The 23,668-nt window shown below is 45.0% G+C and overlaps 1 protein-coding gene across 1 annotated transcript in view; it reads left to right on the forward strand.

Moving 5' to 3' along the window:
- The first annotated feature begins 3,846 nt into the window (after positions 1 to 3,846).
- Positions 3,847 to 23,668, forward strand: part of ccdc92ba (coiled-coil domain containing 92Ba) — a 65,760-nt gene continuing 45,938 nt past the window's right edge. The window contains exons 1-2 of the mRNA XM_078547816.1: positions 3,847 to 3,903; positions 12,219 to 12,366. Coding sequence (XP_078403942.1) covers positions 12,237 to 12,366 — 130 coding nt within the window. The 5' untranslated portion in view covers positions 3,847 to 3,903; positions 12,219 to 12,236. The remainder of the gene's footprint in view (positions 3,904 to 12,218; positions 12,367 to 23,668) is intronic.

Genomic DNA, 23,668 nt, shown 5'->3' on the forward strand with positions numbered 1-23,668 from the left:
GAGGACAGGTTGTGTAAACTTGGTTTGTATTCCCCTAGAGTATAGTCAATTATAGGGTGACCTGATGGAGCTGTTTAAACGGATTTGATAGTTTCTGTGAATCTACCCTATCACCTCTGAGAGGGGATCGACAAGGGGATTGGATCTTATAGTTAGGGCTTGGCCACTCGGTTGGAGGGGGGAGGTGGGAGAGGATGGGGGGAGAATCAGGAACCACTTTGACATACTTAAAAGTGTAGAAACTTGGAACTGCCCCCTAAAAGGCTGCAGTTATTGGGACAATCGGAGCTTTCAAGGCTGAGATTGCTAGATTTTTGTTAGGGAAGGGTATTAAGAGATTTGGAGCTAAGATCGGTAAATGAAGTTAAGAGGCAAATCAGCCATAACCGAACTGATAAACAGCCTCCTCCTGATCCTATGTTCCATTATCCCGATGACCCAAAAGGGCCACCGTTTAGAGGTATACAAATTCCAGCTGAATAACTAAAAGCTGAAATCTAGGACAGAATACAGAATAACCACCGCCAACTAATATTTTTCTCAACCTCAGCTAGCTTTTGTAGGTGTAATCCCACTGCAACCTGCTTGGTTGGAGGCCAGAGAAGATAAAATAACCTAAAATGGTGCAAAAGTCAGACCATTTTGTATTTTAACTCACCAGAGCTGTCAACAACGGGAAATTGTTAGAAGTGCGATTTAGATATGATGTGACTATGAAGCCAGTTAAACATTTGGCCATTTTCTACTTTAAAAGTTAAGACATATTAAAGTAAGTTATATTCTTAAATTCAAATGAGGGAAGCTTAATGATCAAAACTACAGAATTTGATCCTTGTTCGTTAAATAGTCAGGTCATAATGTTTTATGTTTCAATTTAATTTTTAAATAGGGAATCATTCTGGGTGACATTTAAATGCCAATGTAGCTAGATATCTCTTACTAATAATTCAAACCTTTAAGGCATTCTATGATAAGGCATTCTATTATCTGACTGAAATTTAAAAAAAATAATTGCCCCGTTTTCATTTGTTCAAAAATTTCATTTATAACCCTAAATAGGAATATGGCTTGTCACTCTCTCACACACACACACACACACACACACAAATTTCTAGTGCTTCACAATGATGACATTTTCACCTTGGATTGGAAGGAAATGTTCCACTTGTACTCGCTCCTGATGGCATTTCCAATGCAGTTCTGGTTAACTTGCTCATGTCTCCCTGTGTAATCAAATCCACATCTTCCTCATCACAGTCTTCGCTTGCAGGTCACTAATGGTGAACCGAAAGAAAGGGTTTTCATCACTGATATCAAGGATATACACTGATATCCTTTCACACTACAATCCCTGGATGTTAGCGAGGAGGATTTTGCAAGGCTGACCAGGCTGGGTGCACCTTTCACAGGTCTTGATTCATTAGCAAAAAATTGTTATTTCCTTAACCAGTTCTGTTGCCATCTCCAATTTTCGTCCCCCACCGCGCACCACCTCCTCCTCTCCGCCTGCTGTAATACATGATCCCTTGCTTAGAGTCTGGTTCTCGAGACTTTGGTCTATCTGCAGTATCTCAACCAAATGGCCATTATTCATGTGTGAACCTTCACAGTAGGTTATTTGACTCTGGGAGGTAGCCATCATGGCTTTCCCTGATTGTGTCCTTATCCAATGTCCATCCACTCAACTTACAACAGGAATCACTGGATAGTGGGAACTCCAGCTGATGTTCCCCTCCAAACACAAGGGCACTGAAGTCAATTGCATTGACTGCTGCTCTGGCTCAAACTAACCAATTAAGCAGGAACTGTGGATTGAAGTCGGGATCTTCCTCTCCTTGTAGCTCAGTTACTCTTGAGATGAGTGTATAGGGTGGCTAAGAAATCCTAGAGTTTCTATTTTAAATAATATACCTTCTGCCAAAACCTTCATCCATGCCTTTGTCACCTCCAGACTTGACTATCCCAATACTTCATTGGTTGTAGGTTCCATCCTACATAAGCTGAGCTCATCCAAAATGCTGTTACCTATATCGTAAACTGCACCAAGTCCCATTAGCCCTCTCTGCTATCCAATCTACATTAGCTTCCGACTTGGCAATGTGTAAAATTCTTAAACTTGTTTACAAATCCCTCCTGGCCTCCATCTCCTTATCTCTGTAACCTCTTTCAGGCCTACAAGCCTTCAAAAGTTCTCTGCACTCCTGCAATTCTGATCCCTTGCAAATCCTGGATTTTAGTTGCTTCACCCTTGGTGGCAGAACCTTCAGCTGACTGGACCCTAAACTCTGGAATTCCCTCCTTAAATGTCTCCACCTCTCGCTCCTCCTTTTTGATGTTCCTTAAAGCTCGTTGTCTAAATTTATGGTCATCTGACCTAATATTGTCATATGTGGCTAGGTGTCAAATTTTGTTTGATGACGCTGCTATGACATGCCTTGGGACATTTCACTACATTAAACGTGCTATATAAATGCAGTTTGTTGTTATATATTATAGACATTTGAGTACAAATGAACTAGAGTAAACCATTCAGTCCCTTGTACCAACTCCACCTTTCAAGTAAATCATCACTGTCACCTTCTCATGAACTATTTGTGGCAGGAATAAATGCTGGCCTTGCCAGTGATGCCCACATCTCGTGAAAGAATAAAAAAAATTCTGTATCTCAACTCCATTGACCCAACTAAGCTCCATATTCAAAAGCACCTTTTCCATTAGTGGAGGGGTCACTAACCAGGGGGCATAGATTTAAGGTAAGAGGTAGGAGGCTATGAGGGGAGTTGAGAAAACTTTTCACCCAGAAGGTGGTGGGAATCTCAAACTCACTGCCTGAAAGGGTGGTTGAGTCAGAAACTCTCATAACATTTAAGAAGTGTTTAGGTGTTCACTTGCGTTGCCATAGCCTCCAAGGCTATGGGTCAAGCACTGGAAAATGGGATTATTGTAGTCAGATCTTTGTTGACCGTCACAGATACGATGGGCTGAATGGCCTCCACCTGTGCTGTAAACGTCTGAATCTATATTCCTTGATACCCTTTCCTTTCAAAAAAGCTATTGATCTCTGTCTTGAAATCTCCGGTTGTCTCAGCCTCCACAGTCAGGGGAGTGAATCCCACTTTCTATTACTAGGTGACTTTGGAGTAAGGAACTGAGGTAGAAATAATGGACACAGAGTCAGTGGTCTCAGCGATTGCTTCGATAACTCTGCATCACAAAGATGGTTTCCACTGGGGACCTCAGCAGCAACAATGTTAACAGCTGTCGCTCGTTCGAGTGGCGGCCTTGGCGGGGGGGGGGAGGCGAATGACCTAGCGGAGGAGTTTGAGCAATCCAATGATACAGGACCTCTTGGGAGACACAGCAGCAGGAGCAAATTGCATCAGATTTCATTTGCTTTGTTCAGTTTCCATAATTATCAGCCTTAGGATGTTAAATATCATTTGCAAACCAGACCGGTTATTGGATTCGATGCAGGGTCAGTCAAAACAGTCTCGTATGGACAATGATGGCCCGCGGCAGGCTAATATGGTGGCGCTTTCTGCACTTTGGGAGATAGCTTCAAGGGGTGGCAGCAAAACTAGTGCTGGGACTTTGAGCCCCTTTACAATATAAAGTTGCTATATTTAGCCCCGTTGGCAGCGAAAACTGCACATTCAGACTTCTATTTTACTCTTAAGCTAACCAGTGACACATTTATTTTGATTTGCTCCTCACTTAGCCCTCTGTCCCGTTTTGCGTTTTTTTTTCAGTTTGTGTGGTACAGAATTTTGTTGCCTGTGACTTTGAGTTTCTGTGGGAAATTGCTACATAGAACGGAACTTAGAAACATAGGAACGGGAGGAGGCCATTCAGCCCCTCAAGCCTGTTCCGCCATTCGCTTGCATCATGGCTGATCTGACCTAGGTAACGTAGAAACTCTTGACTAGTGTATATTTGTTGAATGTTGGTACTTATACAATATAACCTCGCTTCGGAGCTTGCTGACGTTAGGTTAAGATTATTTGCTTCGCAGCCAGGACTCTGGGTTCTTTCATGATTCATTGTAAGTGTAAATGTGTTCCAGAAGGCAGCTCAGCACCGCCTTCTCAAGGGCAACTAGGGATGAGCAATAAATGCTGGCCCAGCCAGCGAAGCCCACATCCCGCGAATGGAAAAATAAAATCCATCCAAAAATGCGCAACACCCAATTTTCCAGCTGGATACTAAGTATTTCTTCCAACTGACTATGTGAAAGGTGCTGCAGTCCTTGTTTTGAACAGTAATTTATGCACTAGATATTTATTTCATATTTCTAATAATGAGGGCAATCGATCCCACCTTCTCTAAAGTCCTAAAAAAAAAGGCCTAAAGGCGTGATCTTAAACTTCGTCAGTGCAATGAATAATGGGCTACCCCTGACAGCTGGGCGTTTGTGGCCTGTTTGGTGATCATTGCCTGCTATCTGGATCAGACTCGGAGAATGGAGACGTGCTTCAGTCCCAGAAGGACAACCTTTGCTAAATAAACAGAGCTGTGCAGAGCGCTCAGGAAACTGCAAATGCTGAGCATTGGAGGCAGAGCCAGAGGCAAATGCACATTGGAACCATCGGCATCTTTAAAACAAAAAGCAAAAGCAGATCAACGTTTCAGGTGGTGATCTTGTATCAGAACTGTTGTGCATTTGAGGCAATTTCTGTTCTCGTTTCAGAACTGTACCAACCGATGGGTGATCTATTTATAAGGTTATTTTTTTTTCTCTCTAGAAGCCATCATTTGTTCTGTCACGCTGACAGCAGTATAAGTCAAAGGGTGGAGTTGAAAGGGCCACATGTTGGGATAGCATTGATAACACATTGTATGTAAGCGGTACAGAGCGTGTACAGGTTCAGTTTCTGATGTGAGCCAGGCCAACAAAAGCAGGACAATGGAGGTGAGGTGCAGAGCAGGCCCAAGGCACTGAATGGCTTACTCCTTAATGGTCTTACCGGAGTACTGCAATTGGGCTCAGTGTCTTCGAGCTAGTGAGAGGACAAGTGTCAGCCAGGGACATCATCCCTAATCATCATCCAGAGGCCCATAGCAGCGAATATAGGATTGGGCTTAGCTTTGATGTGTCCATTAATCAAAACAGTCTTGCCAAAAACTGGATGTGTGCGTGAGGTACCAGAGGGCAAGGTCAATACTCAAGTTCAGGAAATTCGGGCAAAGAGACAGGTGGAAAAGGGAAGTTAAGGAATTGGATTGGGTAAGTAAAGGTTGTAACACATGCTTCTGTATTGTGTGGCCACCAGTCAACAGCTCGTGTTTTTTTTTAAAAAAAAAGCGTCCATGACTTTCTTCCCTGTGGGAATTGCAAAAAAATGACAGGAGCAATCAGACTCCCGCAAGTTCAGCTCTACAAGCAGCCCCACCAGGAGCTGTGCAAGAGCATCCTCCGGTGAATCAAATTTCAATTCGCCTCCCGCTATCTGGGGAAATGACCAGCTTTGCCTGATGTTTCTTCACACTAACATGGCGGACGCCTGGACTGCTGGAAATGGTGGCACCTCCACCCACTCAATGGCACTGCCAACACCTCCCCCCTCATAGGTCTTGACTGTATGTTGGTTATAAGCCCTTAGCGAGACATTTTACTGATAATACAGCCTTGCAGTCAGCATCAGTAATGGTGGGCACCATAGTTGGAGCCCCTTATGATCAGTTCCTCGCAATTCTCAACTTCATATGGTTTTAACTCCCGGGGATGCGTTTTATTGGCACCGCATTTCGATACTTGGTGTTACAATCAATTACTTGGGATAAGAAGTGAAACAGTATTTTTAGACCAGTACACTGGGCCAAATATCCCACCTGGGATAATGCCTTAACTGAGAAAGCTTTTTGATAATGAGGTTTTGATAATGATAATAGCACAGCTTGCTCACTGAGAAGTAACGTTGTAAGCAGCATTGATTCACAACACTGCTGCCTACCATGCAGAACACTCGACAGAGGATTCGTATATCCATGATTTTTTTTTGTATAATCGTACCACATTCATCCTTAAGGATCAGGTCAACTGCTTGGAAATTATAGGCATTTTACTCAAACTGAAAATGTGCAGAATCAGCGAGGACAAAAGTTTACTCTGTTAGTATCCGGCTGTAACATCCCCTGCTGGCTGGGTTGGTAAATGCCATTTTGAGACATGAACCATGTTGACCCTAAAGTGCTCCAGGTTCAATTCTCTCAGCCAGAGTGACATTCGGAATGCTACAATTGATGTTGGCGATCTCCCCCGATCATCATCAATCCTTGCTGGCAAGTTCATGCATAGTCAATGAGCTGAAAACAAGATAAAAGCACAAAATGTTGGAAATACTCAGTAGGTCTGGCAGCATCTTTGGAGAGAGAAACAGCGTTGACACTTCAAGTCTGCAAAAGGTCAGTAACATGAAACTTTTGCTGTTTCTCTTTCCACAGTTGTTGACAGAGCGGCTGAGTATTACCAGTATTTTCTGTTTGTAGTTAAGATTTCCGGCGTCTGCGGTATTTTGCAGTTGGGGAGGCAGTTGCGTAGCGGTAATGTCGCTCGACTAGTAATCTAGAAGCCCGGGTTAATGCTTTGGGAATATGGGTTCGAATCCCACCACGGCAGCTGGCGGGATTTAGATTCAATCGATAAAATCTGGAATTAAAAACTTGCCTCAGTAATAGTGATCATGAAACCATTGTTATAAAAACAAAAAACTGCGGATGCTGGAAATTCAAAACAAAAATAGAAATACCTGGAAAAACTCAGCAGGTCTGGCAGCATCGGCGGAGAAGAGCACAGTTGACCTTTCGAGTCCTCATGACCCATCGGCGGAGAAGAGCAAAGTTGACGTTTCAAGTCCTCATGACCCATCGGCGGAGAAGAGCACAGTTGACATTTCGAGTCCTCATGACCCATCGGCGGAGAAGAGCAAAGTTGACGTTTCGAGTCCTCATGACCTATCGGCGGAGAAGAGCAAAGTTGACGTTTCGAGTCCTCATGACCCTGAGGGTCATGAGGACTCGAAACGTCAACTTTGCTCTTCTCCGCCGATACTGCCAGACCTGCTGAGTTTTTCCAGGTATTTCTATTTTTGTTATGAAACCACTGTTGTTTGCTGTTTAAAAAAATAAATAAAAATAAATAAATAAATAAATCTGGTTCACCGGTGTCCTTTAGGGTAAGAAATCTACTGTCCTTACCCAGTCTGGCCTACATGTGATTCCAGACCCACAGCAATGTGGTTGACTCCTAACTATCCCTTAACTGGATAAAAGCAAAATACTGCGGACGCTGGAAATCTGAAAGAAAAACAAAAAATGCTGGAAAAACTCAGCAGGTCTAATAGCATCTGTGGGTAGAAAAAATGCAGAGTTAACATTTGGAGTCTGTATGACAAAGAAGAGTCATACGGACTTGAAATGTTAACTTTTGTTTTCTTTCCACAGGTGCTGTTAGACCTGATGAGTTTTTCTAGCATTTTCTGCTTTTGTTATCCCTTAACTGGCTGAGCAAGCCACTTGACTCCAGGACAATTAGGGATGTGCAACAAATGCTGGCCTTGCCAGCGATGCTCACATCGCACGAAAGAATAAACAAATTAAAAGAAATATAGGTTCTTGGAGATGGAACCATGCAGCTCAGGAGGGGGCCATTCAGACTATTGGGCCTATGCCGGCTCTTTGGAAAGAGCCAATTAGGCTCACTCCCCCATAATCCTCAAATTGCTCTTTAGATGAATAACCTGCGAGAAAGTACAGTGAGCTGCAGCTTGGGAAGGTAGTGGGTGTTCTTGGAAGCTTACTGGAGCCTGACACAGGGGGAGAACATTATCATACCCATTTCTTTTTGCTATGAACACAAGAGAAAGGAGCAAGAGTAGACCGTATAGCTCTGCCATTCAATGCAATCGTGGCTGATCTTGGGCTTCAACTCGACTTTCCTACCTGCTCCCTATATCCCTTGATTCCCTGAGACACCAAAAATCTGTCTATCCCAGCCTTAAATGTATTCAGCGATGGAACATCCTCAACCCTCTGAGGTAGAGAATTCCAAAGATTCACAACCCTTTGAGTGAAGTAATTTCTCTAAATGATCAGCCCCTTATCCTCAGACTGTGCCCCCGTGTTTTAGATTCCCTGACCACCGGAAACAATCTCTCAGCATCTACCCTCTCGAGCCCCTTCAGAATCTTGTACATTCCAACATGATCACCTCTTGTTCTATTAAACTCCAAAGAATATAGACACAATTTACTCAGCCTTTCATCATAGGACAACCCTGTCATCCCAGGAACCAACTTAGTGAACATTCATTGTACCGCGTCCAGTGTAAGTATAAAGTATACCAACACTGTACAGATTGAGAGTCTAGAATACCATGCAGGGTGCATTGGGTAAGGTGCCCCACTCACTATCTGAAAATAGAAATCGAATGCAAGACAAAAACACATTTCACAGTGTTACAGTTATAACCAAAATATTGCCTGTTGGATGGACATCCACTGCTGAAGAAGTGCTATTCAAAGTGAAGGGATAGATCTTTATCTGAAATGTGAAAGGGTTAGAAAATTGGCAGGACCAAGTAAGCAATTGTTTACAGGTTTCCAATAGAGATCCCATAGTGTATTCACTGAGATTTTGATTCAGGGCTTTGCAGCCAATTAAATGTGACAGTTTAAATTACGAGGACAGGTTTCATGGACTAGACTTGTAAATCCAAGAGAACAAAAGATTAAAAGTGATTTATTGAGGCGTCCAAGATGGTCAAAGGAGTTTGTGTGTATAGAGTATTTCCTCTGATGAAAAGTAGTCCAGAACATGGGGTCATAACCTTAAAATTAGAGGCAAGGGTGATGTCAGAAGCACTTCTTCACACACAGTGGCATGGAAATAGGGAAACTGTTGGAGAAAATTCTGAAGGAGTGAATCTATCTCCACTTGGAGAGGCAAGGTTTGATCAGGGATAGTCAGCATGGCTTTGTCAGAGGGAGGTCATGCCTAACAAATTTGATTGCATTTTTTGAGGAGGTGACCAGGTGTGTAGATGAGGGTAGTGCAGTTGATGTAGTTTATATGGATTTCAGCAAAGCCTTTGACAAGGTCCCACATGGGAGACCTATAAAGAAGGCAAAGGCACATGGGATACAAGGTAATTTGATAAGGTGGATTCAAAATTGGCTTAGTTGTAGGAGACAGAAGGTGATGACAGAAGGCTGCTTTAGTGACTGGAAGCCAGTGTCCAGTCTGGTGCTGGGTCCCCTATTATTCGTCATTTATATAAACGACATAGATGACTATGTGGGGGGTAGGATTGGTAAGTTTGCGGATGACACAAAGATTGGCCAGGTGGTTAACAGTGAGGTTCAGTGTCTTGGGCTACAGGAAAATATAGACGGGATGGTCAAATGGGCAGATAAGTGGCAGAGGGAATTTAACCCTGAAAAGTGTGAGGTGATACACTTTGGAAGGAGTAATTTGACAAGGAAGTATTCAATGAATGGCATGACACTAGGAAGTTCTGAGGAACGATGGGACATTGGCTTGTGTGCCCATAGATCTCTGAAGGTGGAGAGGCATGTTAGTGGGGTAGTGAAAAAGGCATATGGGACACTTGCCTTTATCAATCGAGGCATAGATTACAAAAGTAGCGAGATCAAATTGGAGTTGAATAGAACCTTGGTGAGGCCACAGCTGGAGTACTGTGTGCAGTTCTGGTCGCCACATTATAGGAAGGATTGCATTGGAGGGGGTGCAGAGGAGATTCACCAGAATGTTGCCTAGGATAAAACATTTAAGTTATGAAGGGAGGCTGGATAGACTTGGGTTGTTTTCGTTGGAGCAGAGAAGACCGAGGGGCGACCTGATCAAGGTGTACAAGATTATGAGGGGCATGGACAGGGTGGATAGGGAGCAGTTGTTCCCCTTAGTTGGAGGGTCAGTCACAAGGGGACACAAATTCAAGGTGAGGGGCAGGAGGTTTAGGGGGGATGTGAGGAAAAACCTTTTTACCCAGAGGGTAGTGACGGTCTGGAATGCGTTGCCTGGGAGGGTGGTGGAGGCCGGTTGTCTCACATCCTTTAAAAAGTACCTGGATGAGCACTTGGCACGTCATAACATTCAAGGCTATGGGCCAAGTGCTGGTAAATGGGATTAGGTAGGTAGGTCAGGTGTTTCTCACATGTTGGTGCAGACTTGATGGGCCAAAGGGCCTCTTCTGCACTGTGAGATTCTGTGAAATCTGGAAATCTCTTTCCCCAAATAAAGTTGGGGGTCAATTGGACATTTCAAAACTGAGATTGATAGGTGTGTGTTAGGCAGCAGTATTAAGGGATATGAGACCAAATTCAATAGATGGAGTTAAGATACATATCAGCCATGATCTGATTAAATGGTAGAACAGGCTAGTGGGGCCTACTCCTATTGGGTTAAAAAAATAGCAAAATACCGGAAATGCGCAGAAGCCAGAGGTAAGAAGATGACTTGGATCTTATGAGATCAAATGTGCCAAACCCTTTATTATTATACAAGTTACGAGAGATAGCTCGCAAGGCAGAGATAAATAACGCTTGCCATAATTAATCATTTTACAATCAGCGCAGGTGTTACTTATTTCTGCATTAATGTTGCTTCTGGCAAGGCCATTTGTATTTCATTGTTCCCATAAATTTAACATTTACAAAGGAACAGTTCTCTCTCTCTTTGAATTCAAAGGACACTGTGGTTCAATGTGCATGGGCAGGATTTTGCCCACAGGTTTCAGTGCCCCCATCATCAGGCTCAAATGGTGGTTAAAAGCCCACATATTATGGGAAACAGTCACTCACCTATGATTTTCCTCAGAGCGGCCAGTTAATGGCCAGAGGGTGGGTTCACCATCCAAATAAGTACGGCGGGCAGGCTCTCAAAGCTGGAGGGCCAATCGGAAGCCTTCCTGATTGAAAGCAGCAGCAGGAAGCCATGGCAGGGTAAGTGAGAGAGAGGGCACTTCAAAATGGAGGTGCACTCTCCGATCCTTTTCAAACTTAAAGTAAAAAATGGCCTTTGCAGCCAGGCCACCACTGGGTGGCCCCCTCCACAAGACCGCTTGCAGCCGCTGCTGCACCCAGGCAGACAGGGAGGGCCTCTAAGCCGGCCTGGCTACTGGACTCGAGGAGGCCATCTCCAGGTAGCTAAACCCCACCCCGGTGCCGGTGGGAACCTGAAGCCTGGCTTGAAAATCCCAGCCTGCCTCCTTCATTAGGCCTTAACAGGCCTTTAATTATTTCAGTTGCCTACTTATCGCTTGCAAGTGGCTAGCCCGCTGGCATCCCAACTCTGTCTCCAGGGAAAATGACCCGGGGACAGGATGGAGTCAGGGAACGCCAGCCGGTAGTGTGAAATTCTGCATCTGCACCTACACCACCCCCCACAGGCTCCCAGTCCCAATGGCGCCAAAAAATCCTCCTCCATGTATTTAGTTAGATATGTGGGGAGATGGTGGCCTAGTGGTTATGTCATTGGACTAGTAACCCAGAGCCCAGGCTAATGCTCATGGGAACATGGTTCAAATCCCATCCCAGCAGTTGGTGGAACTTAAATGCAGTTAATATAATTCAATGAATTAATAAATCTGGAATTGAAAGCTAGTTTTGGTAATGGTGACCATGAAACTATCACTGAATGTTGAAAAATCCCATCTGGTTCACTAATGCCCTTTAGGGAAGGAAATCTGCCATCCTTACCTGGTCTGGCCTACATGTGACTCCAGACCCACAGCAATATGGTTGGCTCTGAACTGCCCTCTGAAATGCCCTAGCAAGCCACTCAATTCAAGGGCAATTAGGGACGGAGCCACTCAGTTCAAGGGCAATTAGGGACGGGCAACAAGTGTTGGCCTTGCCAGTGATGCCCACATCCCATGAAAGAATAAAAAAAAATATCACTTTGGCAATTCATAATTTATAATTTTACAATCAGAGCTTTACTTTCAAAATTTGATATTTAGAAGCATGCATAATTTAATGCACAGCCTCCTTTTGAAGTCAAAATGAATTGTTCTTTTGTAAATAGTTTGTTGCACAGGAGCAGCAAGGACACTGCTCTGGAGCTCAGTGGGAGGATTTATTCAGTGCCCTTGCTGTGTGGGTTGGGGGTTGTGGGGCTGGTTGGTGGTCTCTGAACGTGTTGACTATGCTTCGCGTCATTGTCTTTCCTGATCATTAATCTGTACTTTCCTCCGGTCTCAGGCTGTTTCCCCGGTCACCATGGAGACCTCGTCCCTGGAGCGACAGCTGCAGAGTGTTCAGCGGAACATCGCCTTCTTAAAAGGGGAGCATATGGACTTACTGCACGGGCTGCACATGGAGATCCTGCAACTGCAGAAACGCTGCACTGGTGAGTTTCTGTTTCAGTCCTCAACCAAGGGAGGGGAGGGGAGAGGATTACCCATATGTTTTTTTTTGGCCAAAACAAGATGGGGTGGTAAGGGCACAAAACTGCGACTTCAAATGTGGCTTTGCTGCTGAGACCAAGATCTGAGCCGCGTTTTAAAATGTCTCTTGCCACCTGTCTGGGAGGTGGCTTGGTCCCTTCTTAGCCCCTTCTTCCTTTTGGCTCTCTTCACCAGCCGCCACTCCCCCTGCTGATTTTCCACTGCTGCCTCCTCCTCCATTGATTCGCTCTGCTGAGGAGTGGGAGGTTCAGGGGGCAGTGCTGTTGATTGGCTGTCTGCTGCCTCAATCTTTTCCTCCACCTTGTCTCTCTCTGTGTCCTCCTTTGTTCCGTTGTTCCCACTGGGGGCCTTGGTGGTTGGAGGGTTGCAAGTGTCCTTGGTAGTAGTGACACGAAGCATTTCCTCTGCTTCCCCCTCATTGGCTTTGGCTGCCTGTGCATAAGTGAGGCAGCGTTTGGGGCAGGTCCTGTAGAGGTGAGCTGCCTCTCCACACAGGTTGCAGCACTTAGTCTGTTTGCAGTCCTTTGTCTGGTGCCCTTCCTGTTTGCAGACCTTGCAGAGGGCGGCGCTGCAGTTGGCCGCCACATGACCAGACATGCCGCATGAGCGACAAAGTTTGGGCTGCCCAGCGTAGACAAGGTAGCCACGGCCTCCCCCGATAGTGAAACTGGAAGGAGGGTGGAAGATGACTCCCTTACCATCAGTCTTGAGCGTGACCTTAACCTGGCGTTTGCATGTCCAAATCCTGAAGGCGCCTCTAACCTCGGTGCAGCTCCCAACCTTGTCAACGTACCTGGCGAGGAAGGTGAGCACATAGGCGACAGGGGCGTAGGGTTGTAGAGATGCACTGTCACCACACGGTCCCGTTGCAAGGGCAGAGCAAAGAGCGGCTCCACCGTCAGGATCTTCATCTCCGGCTGGTCTCTCTTCTCCTCGAACACCTTCAGGAACTTGACGCAAGCTGCCACATGCTTGAAAGTCAAGTCCAGCACTGGGGAGCGTCTTGCAGGGAGTAGATCTCCTCCGCTTCAAATCCACACGCCTTCAACAGGATCTGCTTGATGAAGAAGGCCCGATCCATGGGTGCTCCTCCTTCACTGTCCTTCACCCTCATCCGGACGGTGTTAGGTACCCCATGGTACGGGGCTCGACAGGTTATAGCCATCGCTTCATGACTACACTTGATCTTAGCCAAAGGGCCGAGAAGCGGTCTGTTATAAAGGTAGTCTACTGCAGCATAATAGACACAGTCACTTACACACAGCTTTCACAGTTAAAATTACTGGAACAGATTCATTCATCCCACAGCAATGTGTAATGATAACTGCACTCATCCTTTAGTTTTTAACCTCAGTTAGTCTTTAATCTATTGCTCATGGTGTCAGGAGCTTGGTCTGTGGGGGAAGCAGGAGGTTGAAGCAAATGCGAGTGTCAAAATAATCAGGGAGTCTTCAAGTGAAATCTGTCACAGATGATGTGAAGCTCTCTGGAGAACCTTGATGTTTTCAGCCTTGCCAGGAGGTGCATTAGAGGTGATCTCACAGAGGCTTTGGATTTTGGAGGATTGTAAAAGGCAAGTGGGAATTGATTTTAAATTATAAAAATTGGGCAAGTGGACACCGGTTCAAACTGGCAAAAAGCAAGTTTAGGACTGAGGCTGAGAAATGTTTCTTCACACTCTAGACTGTTCTACTCTTGGAACGGACTCCTGCTTAGAAGAGTGGAGGCAGTTTATCATTTGGAGTCATTTATAAGCCAGCTGGATGCTGCAATGGAGAGAGGAGGCCGGGTAGGCGAGCATTGGAACAAAAGGAGGCCATTAGGCCCTTCAAATCTATTCCACATTCAATGAGGCCATAACTGATCTGTGACCTCCCTCCTTTGGTTAACAAAAATCTATCAATCTCCGATTTAAAATTGACAATTGATCCAGGATCAATGACTGTTTGTGGAAGATTGTTTTTAAATTTCTACTACCCTTTTTGTGTAAACATATTTCCTCACCCCTGAGAGATCGGATAAGAAGGTCCTAGGCCTTCAGTAGAATTAGCTTCTCTCTATCTACCCTATCAGTTCCCCTTAATATGTTGAAACCCTTGAGCAAATCACCCTTTTGTGGTCTAAATTCCAGGGAATACAACCCTAATTTGTGTAACAAAAACAAAAAAATCAGGCTCGGCAGTTCTGGCAGCATCTGTGGAAAGTTAAACCTCTCAGATCGGTGACCTCTTGTCAGAAGTTTGCGTAATCCCTCCTTGTAATTTAACCCTTGGGGTCCTGACATCATCCTGGTAAATCAATGCTGAATTGGATGGATGAATGAATGTCCTAAGATGGGCTGAATGGCCTTCCTCATACACGACCATTCCATAATTTTTCAGATGCCCACTGACCAGTTACACACTTTCTGCTGGTTTTTAAAATTTTAACTTCCATCATGTCTGATTTATAGGTGCAATGACGTGCAAACTGTTTGAGCTCAAAGACTCAAATCTAATTTAGGGTTTCAACTCAAAGCTTTACCTGGCATTTCTCCTTTAAACACTGACTAATTCAGTGTGCATCTCCTGCATTTATCATTTGTATTACCGATTAAAGCATTTCTGGAACATTCTCAGGCAGATTTAGCATTGCATTGTGTCATATCCAAAACAAAAATGAACATTTAGTTCTGATTCACCATGACACTGATGAAAACTGTTCTTTGTGGTTTCCTTATCTTGAAGTGAGCAATATCATACAGGCTCTGAATGTTACCTAATAAGCAGTGTGTCGAACTATCAATCTGACCTGGCCTTGCACTAAGAGCATTTGTAGCTGTACAGAAAGTTTTATTTTTTATTATGATCTCATCCAGCGCTCTGACACTTCATCCCTGCTGAAACTGTATCATGAGAGTGTAGGGGAAGAGGAGACTGTCTGTCTGATTGGGCTGCCATTAGTCAACTGCATTGATTGCTCAGCCTCTTTACAGTGGGTCAATGGTGAATACTGGAACCAAATTAACTGTACTTGGTCAGAGAGACTGTGCCAGGCCAGCAATAGCCTGCTCAGTGATGCTTAATTTGGGTTCTGCCAGGGCCACTCAGCTCCTGACCTCATTACAGTCTTGGTCCAAACATGGACAAAAGAGCTGAACTCTCGAGGTGAGGTGAGAGTGACTGCCCTTGACATCAAGGCCGCATTTGACCGAGTGTGGCATCAAGGAGCCCTAGCAAAACTGGTCAATGGGAATCGGGGAAACTGCTCCACTGGTTGGAGTCATACCTAGCACAAAGGTAGATGGTTGTGGTTGTTAGAGGTCAATCATCTCATCCGCTACAACAGTTCCTCAGGGTAGTGTCCTAGGCCCAACCATCTTCACCTGCTTCATCAATGACCTTCCTTCCATCATAAGGTCAGAAGTGGGGACGTTCAGTGATGATTGCACAATGTTCAGCACCATTTGCAACTCCTCAGATACTGAAGCAGTCCTTATCCATATGCAGCAAGACTGGGATAACATTCAGACTTGGGCTGATAAGTGGCAAGTAACATTTGTGCCACACAGGTGCCAGGCAATGACCATCTCCAACAAGAGAGAATCTAATCATCTCTCCTTGACATTCAATGGCATTACCATCACTGACTCCCCCACTATCAACATTCTGGGGAGGTGACAATTAACCAGAAACTGGACTGGACTACCCATATAAATATTATGACTACAAGAGCAGGTCAGAGGCTGGGAATTCTGCGGCGAGTAACTCACCTCCTGACTCCCCAAAGCCCGTTCATCATCTACAAGGCACAAGTCAGGAATATTTTGGAATACTCCCCACTTGCCTGGATGAGTGCAGCTCCAACAACACATGAAGCTTGACACCATCCAGGACAAAGCAGTCTGCTTGATTGGCATCCACCACCTTAAACATTCACTCCCTCCACCACTGGTGTACAGTGGCAGCAGCGTATACCATCTACAAGATGTACTGCAGCAACTCACCAATGCTTCTTCAACAGCACCTTCCAAAACAGTGACCTCTACCACTTCAAAGGACAAGGGCAGCACTAACATGGGAACACCACCACCTGCAAGTTCCCCTCCAAGCCACTCACCATCCTGACTTGGAAATATATCGCTGTTCCTTCACTGTCGCTGGGTCAAAATCCTGGAACTTCCCTCCCTAACAGCACTGTGGGTGTGCCTACAACACATGGACTGCAGCGGTTCAAGGTGACAGCTCACCACCACCTTCTCAAGGTCTCAAGGGCAATTAGGGATGGGCAATAAATGCTGGCCCAGCCAGAGATGCCCACACCCGTGATAGAATAAATAAAAAACACATGTAGTTAGCTCACGGAAAAGTGATACCACCCAAGGATAAACAGCAAGGAGGGATGAGGCAGCTCGTTTCTGGTTTGTCTCTGAAACCAGGAATATCAAGGCTGAGACACGGATTAGTTATTCACTAAAGGGATGGAAGCCAAGGAAAACCAAATCACAATGGAAGTGGCAGGTCAGGTGTGTGTGGGTCAGGTTCTGGCAAGGTACATGCTGGGACACTTCCTGTTCCTGCTACACATTGATGACCTGAAGGAGAAAGGAGGAACCTTGGAGGAAGGAGGAACAACGTAGGCTGAGAGGAGGCAGTCACGGTCTCATGAGGAGTACTGCGCAGAGGTTGCAGGCTGGGCTTACTCAGTGGCAAATGAAGCTCAATGTGAGCGTGTAAAGTTCTTGAAACATGAAGAAGGAATAAGTGGTACATCTAATGCATACATTAAAATAGAACTTTTCCAAGTAGCGATTTGAATGGAATATGAGAGTTGCATCCTCAGGATCAATATGTGACTGTAAATTTAAAATAATAAATAAGAACGCTTGGTTTTGCAGACAAATTGGTTGTGTTCAAATCTCGAGTTGTGCTGAAGTGGTACCTTTGTAAGCACAGAACTGGAGAACTGTGTACAGTTCCAGTCACCGGTGGCCATCCGAAACCTGGAGACAATAGCAGAGGACATTAATAAGGATGATTCCCCCAGCCTTAGACAGGCGAGCTCTACAAACCTGAGACCAAGACACTTCAAGGTGACTTTAAAGTGATAATTGACAGCGAGGAAACGAATGCTAAACAAAACTCTTTAAGCTGCGCCAGGGCAGCAAGAAGGCGGGGCACAAGTTCAGCTCACCTTCACCTTCAAAAGCAAGCTGCAGACAGACGTCAGTAACAGAGTCATCCACAGCAGGGACACCTAGGCAAACAAGGTCATTGAGACTAGGCCACTGGACTCAATTAAGAATTGAAAGATGCTGAAGTCAGCAGATGGTAGACAATGACAACAACTTGCATTTATATAGCCCCTTTAATTCAGTAAAACATCCCAAGGTACCTCACAAATAAAATTTGACACCAAGCCACAAGTGGAGGTATTTGGGCAGATGGCCAAAAACTCGGTTAGAGGTAGATTCTAAGGAGTGTCTCAAAAGGAGGAAAGAGAGTTCGAGAGGCAAAGAGGTTTAGGAAAGGAATGAATTCCCAACCTTAGGGCCTCAGCAGCTGAAGGCATGACCACCAACGGTGGGGCAATTAACACTGGGGATGCTCAAGACCAGAGCTGGAGGAGGGCAGATATTTCAGACGGTTGTGGGGCTGGGAGAGATTACAGAGAAAGGGAGGGGTGAGGCCACTGGGATTTGAAAACAAGGATGAGAATTTTAACAACTTTAGATCATGAACTCTCTCCTCCATCCCCACCCCCTTTCCGATAATTTATAATTAAAAATATATATATTTTTCTTTTCCCACCTATTTTAAAATTTATTTCGATCTATTGTTTTATCTCCATCTTTTAGCCCATTTCGATCCCTTCCCCCCACCCCACCCCCACTAGGGCCATCTGCCACTTGCTTGTCCTGCTTGCTACCCTTAATGTCCCCATTAGCACATTCCTTAGATAATATCACCAGCGTCAGCACCCCTTTGTCCTTTTGTATATGACATCTTTGGCAATCTCTTCTTCGCCTCCACCTATCACTGGCCCTATATCCCACCCCCCTCAACCAGCTTATATTTCACCTCATTTCTCTATTTCCTTAGTTCTGGTGGAGAGTCATACGGACTCGAAATGTCAACTGTGTTCCTCTCCGCAGATGCTGTCAGACCTGCTGAGTTTTTCCAGATATTTTTGTTTTTGTTTCAGATTCCCAACATCCGCAGAATTTTGCTTTTATCTTAGAATTTTAAAATTAACTCGGAGCCAGGTGTAGGCCAGCGAATGAGACATGGTGATTTTACGATATGTGCAGCAGAGTTTTGGATGAGCTTAAGTTTATGGAAGAGGGGAGAATGGGAGGCCAGTCAGGACTACATTAGAGTAGTTTAGAGGTAACAAATGCATAGATGAGGGTTTCAGCAGCGGATAAGCTGAGGCAGTGGCAGAGTCAGGCGATTTTACAGAGGTGGAAATCGGCAGTTTTAGTGAAGACTTGGATATGTGGTCAAAGGCCATTGCAGGGGTCAAATAAAAAACACTAAGGATGCAAACAATATGTTTTGCCCTCAGACAGTTGCCATGGAGTGAATGGCTAGGGAATGGAGTTTGTGGCAGGACCCTCACGACAATGGCTTTGATCTTTCCATTATTTAGTTGGGGGAAAGTTCTTAGAGACAGCTGTAGGGTCAAGCGAGGTGTGCATGAGGTAGTGCTGGGTGTCATCAGCACACTTGTGGAACCCGAGGGGTTTTTGGATAATGTTGATGAGGGCAGCGCACGTTGATGAGAAATTGGAGGGGCCAAGGATCAATCTGTGTGGGGGAACGCCAGAGGTAACAGCGGTACTCTAAGAATGAGGTCAAATGGGCCTGAATGGCCTTTCTCATCCAGGCCAATCTTGTGACAACAGCTTGGCCAGCGCCATCTAATTTATCAAAATACTAGGAAGCAGATTAGCTTCAAAAACAACTATGGCGATAGTCAGTAGAGACAATTTGTAAAGCTGCTTAATTTTCTCCCCCAGTTGCGTTCAGGGGAGTCCTCTTGTATATTTGAATGCGTGGCCAGTAATAGCTCAAACCCCAGACAGGGAAGAGCTGTCTGCAACCTTTAGTTTAACTGCTGCGGGCGCAAGGAGAGATCAATATCATTCCTCGCACGACGAAGAAACAGCTTCTCACCTCAACCTTTATATACTGCGCTGCCGTCAGAATTTCCATCTGAATGGGCAGCATTATTATTCCAAGATGTAGTGTACAGAATAGGGAGACCCAGAACACCACAGCAAGCGAAAAGGTTACAGTTTGAGACTTGTCCCGCTGTCAAAAGGCAGACTTAGGAAGAACATCAGGAAACTTTTGATGCGAGAAATGATCAATACCTGGAATACATGTTTTGGCTCAGGCAGTGCAGAGAAAAATCTTACCCGTTTGAGAAGTGGCTGGAAATTTTGATTGGGACAAGCAGCAGCTGACTGGAGCTGAACAGATAACCTTCCTCATTCCTATTTTGGTTTGTGATTGGTAAGATTTCCTGTTTGGAAAGCATTGTTTGCGAAAAGCTATTAAAGGGCTCAACAGTAAAAGCATACCTCAGGCTAAATGGACATTTTTTTTTAATATTGTTCTTTCATGAGATGGCAGGGCCAGCACTTGTTGTCCATTCCTGATTGCTCTTGAACTGAGTGGCCATTTCAGAGGGCAGTTAAGAGCCAAACACATTGCCACGAGTCAGGAGTCACATGTAGGCCAGACCAGGTAAGGGTGGCAGATTTCCTTCCCTTAAAGGGGCATTAGTGAACCAGATGGGTTTTTTTACAACAATCGATGGTCATTTCATGGTCACCATCACTGAGACTGGCTTTCAATTCCAGATTAATTGAATTGAATTTAAATTCCACCAGCTGCCATTGTGGGATTTGAACCTAGAGCATTAGCCTGGATCACTGGATTACTAGTCAAGTGAAATTTTCTCTCCGAGGCAGACCGGGGGAAATTTCTGCAGCGCAAGCTGTCTTAACAATTTAGAGACAGCTATAGGGTCGAGGGAGGTGGAGAATGAGAATACTTTTGGAGGGTGAGGGTTTTTTGGCTGGGGTTGACTGAAAAATCATCCAAAGAAAAAAGGGGGAGAAAGCGGGTCACCCATTGGAAAAGATCGGTTGTGATTCATAAGCATCAGTTCTTTGTCCAGTGTTAACAGCGTTTGGCCTACCTGTGGTTGAGCAGTAACCCCTCCCTCCAGCCAGCCTAGGCTCTGAGGCTCAGCTTGACCTTTCTGTCCTGCTTGGCACCCTCGACAGATTTGAAAGAGCTGCTGTGACCATCCAATTAACAATCTTTGAAGAAGCGACAAAGTTGGACTTTTCTAACCGAAACAAACACGTGTATTCATGTGAAGGTGTCACTGAATTTCCAACTTTGCCCCTCAGGTCCATCAGCTACAACCAGTCATGTGATGCAGATTGTTCTTAAAACTAAACTCACTCAACATCGCTTTCCCAGGAAGAGGGCACTTCTCCTTTAACGTTTACCTCAGTGTTAATAAATATCTCTTGGCTGTATTAATTACGGCCATACAACTATTATGATTGTCTTGTTGCCCAGACAAAAATTATCAACACCTCTGCAGCGATGCTAACCTAGTATTTTTATTTAAATCTCTCATTTTCCCATCAATTTAGCTCTTGACTGGGTTGATGATCGTGCAGGCCCTGGCCCCAAATGTGAACTTAGACAGCATGAGTCAGCGACCTATTCAACTGCAGGGAGCATCACAGCTGAATCGAATCCAGTTGCCATCTGTTGCACATTTAAGGCCCCCACCACTGCTGTCCCAAATGAGATCAGCTAATTCGGCCTAATCTGGGACTGTCCCTGGTCTGGATCGCACAACTACCCGTTGTGGAAGTAGCTGATCCCTCAGTGGGACACCGTCAAAATCCATGCATGTCAGCGCAAAAACATACTGAGCCCCAGTGTGAAATACAATGGGACAATTTGCAGTAAAAAGGCTGTTCTTGCTGAGGAATGAGAAAAGGTACACGGTCTGTTTAAGGTCAAATGTGTTGCTGTACCTGGTAAACACAAGGTATTTAAAATGTTAAAAGGATTTGATAGGGTAGGTACAGGAAAATTCCCTCTGTTGAGGGCAGGGAGAGAGGAGAGGAATCAAGAATGGGGAGACATAATCTCAAAATAAGATCTAGGCCATTCAGGAGTGAAATCAGGAATCACTTTTTCCACATACAAATCTGAAATTCTCCCCAAATTTTGGTGGATGCAAGGACAATTGAACATTTCCAAGACGAAAATTGATAGATTTTGTTTGGCAAGGATATCAATGGATATGGAGCAAAGGGAGTGAAATAGAGTTGAGATACAGATAAACTGTGATCTAATTGAACACAAGAAATAGGAGCAGGAGTAGGCTATGTGCCCTGTTGAGCCTGCTCTGCCATTTAGTAAGATCTTGCACTTCAACTCCACTTTCCTGCGTGTTCCCCATGTCCCTTTATTCCCCGAGACACCAAAAATCTATCTTTCCCAGCCTTTAAATGTATTCAACAATGGAACATCCACAACCCTCTGAGGTAGAGAATTCCAAAGATTCACAACCCTTTGAGTGAAGTAATTTCTCCTCATCTCAGTCCTAAATGATCGGCCCCTTATTCTGGGAACAGGGCAGTGAACAAGGCTCAATAGTCTACCCATAATCAGTCAGCATCTGAACGGCCTACCACTCATGTCCTCTAATGCAAAATGAGGCATTATTGCCATAATGTGAACGCCAGGAAAAGTCACCAAATCTAACAACTCTGAACAGCCGAATCCTTTGCCAGCCTCACGTGAACAGTGCAGACTGCAGATCCTCCCCCGAGATACTTCAGTGCTACTGTTAGCGAACACGCTGGATTCATTTGTACAGAACTTCTCGAGACTTACCTGGTTCAGACTTCCACACCCTGCCTCAAAGATCTGAGTCAAGTTGATGCTGGGGATGCAATTGCTAACCCAAAGGTTGCCCGGCTGTTGCAGACCCTTTGGGGGTGGGGATGTCACACGAGGCAGAGTGTTATTGCATAAAGACTAGTGTCATGGAGACAGTTGTGAAGGATGCAGCAGCCAGATGAGTTTCTATCAGAACTAAAGCGAACTTCACTGCTGGTCATTAGAGTTCAAGACTATTTCTGCAGGGGGTGTAAGTGATCCACAATAGGGCTCTTCACCTGAGTGCTAGCAATCCCATCTCTGGGTCGGGGGATGTGGGTTCAGGCCCTAATCCAGAAACTTGAGCACAAATTTAGGCTGGCACTTCAGTACAATAATGACAGTGTTGTATTGTTTTTTTGGATGAGACATTAAACCAAGGCCCCATCTTCCTACTTGGGTGGAGGCAAAATGTGCCATCATGGTTTTCAAAGGGTTCTTCTGCTGTCTTGGCCATCATTTAGTGGGATCTTGCTGTGCACAAACTGGCTGCCTTGTTTCCTACATTACAACAACGAGTACACTTCAACGGTACTTCATCAGCAGTAAAGCACTTTTGGGACATGCTGAGATTGTGAAAGGTGCTATATAAATGCAAGTTCCTTCTTTCTTTGAGAAAGGCTTGTGTATTTTGTAAACGTGATCCCTCACCTTGGCTTGTTTGTCTATTCCTTTAATTATTTAAGAATCTCCCTGAGGCTAAAGGAGGAACTGTGACACCAGGAGGCAGCCATTCCTGAGCCAGCCCTCACCCCAATTTTTACTGGGTTAGCAACCTTCACCTAGCTGCTTGTTAAATTCATACATGGTCCCTTGTTGTGGGGTCTGAGCGAGGTTGAAAATTGTAGGGAATGTGCAGTATGGCACATCACAGAATTGGATCTTAATGACTGGAAAAAGGGAGACAGGCGCTATCACGATTCACCTCCGTTAGTCTAGACTGGAAGCCTGAGAGGTGACCAGATTGCATTCTAAACCGCTGTGACACGCATGACTTTCAGCAACGATCTGGGGACGGGGTTCAGTCTCGTGTCCTCAAGGTGAAAGAACATGTCCCAGCTGGCTGCCGTCTTTGTGAAAAATGGCTCCCCACTGCAGCTGCAGAGGGATAGGGACGACAAGGCAGGCTCTTAAACTGTAATCTCTCCTCCTGCAAGCGAGAATGCCAGGTTTTCAAAGTCACCGAATTCTCAAGGTAGGATGAGGTTTCGAGGAACTTCAATACAAAGCATTAGGTCAGCTGCCAGTAAGTTATTGACTGAAACCCAGTACGTCCAGG

Source organism: Cetorhinus maximus, chromosome 9 (genome assembly GCF_964194155.1).
Source record: "Cetorhinus maximus chromosome 9, sCetMax3.hap1.1, whole genome shotgun sequence".
NCBI classification, from domain to species: domain Eukaryota; kingdom Metazoa; phylum Chordata; class Chondrichthyes; order Lamniformes; family Cetorhinidae; genus Cetorhinus; species Cetorhinus maximus.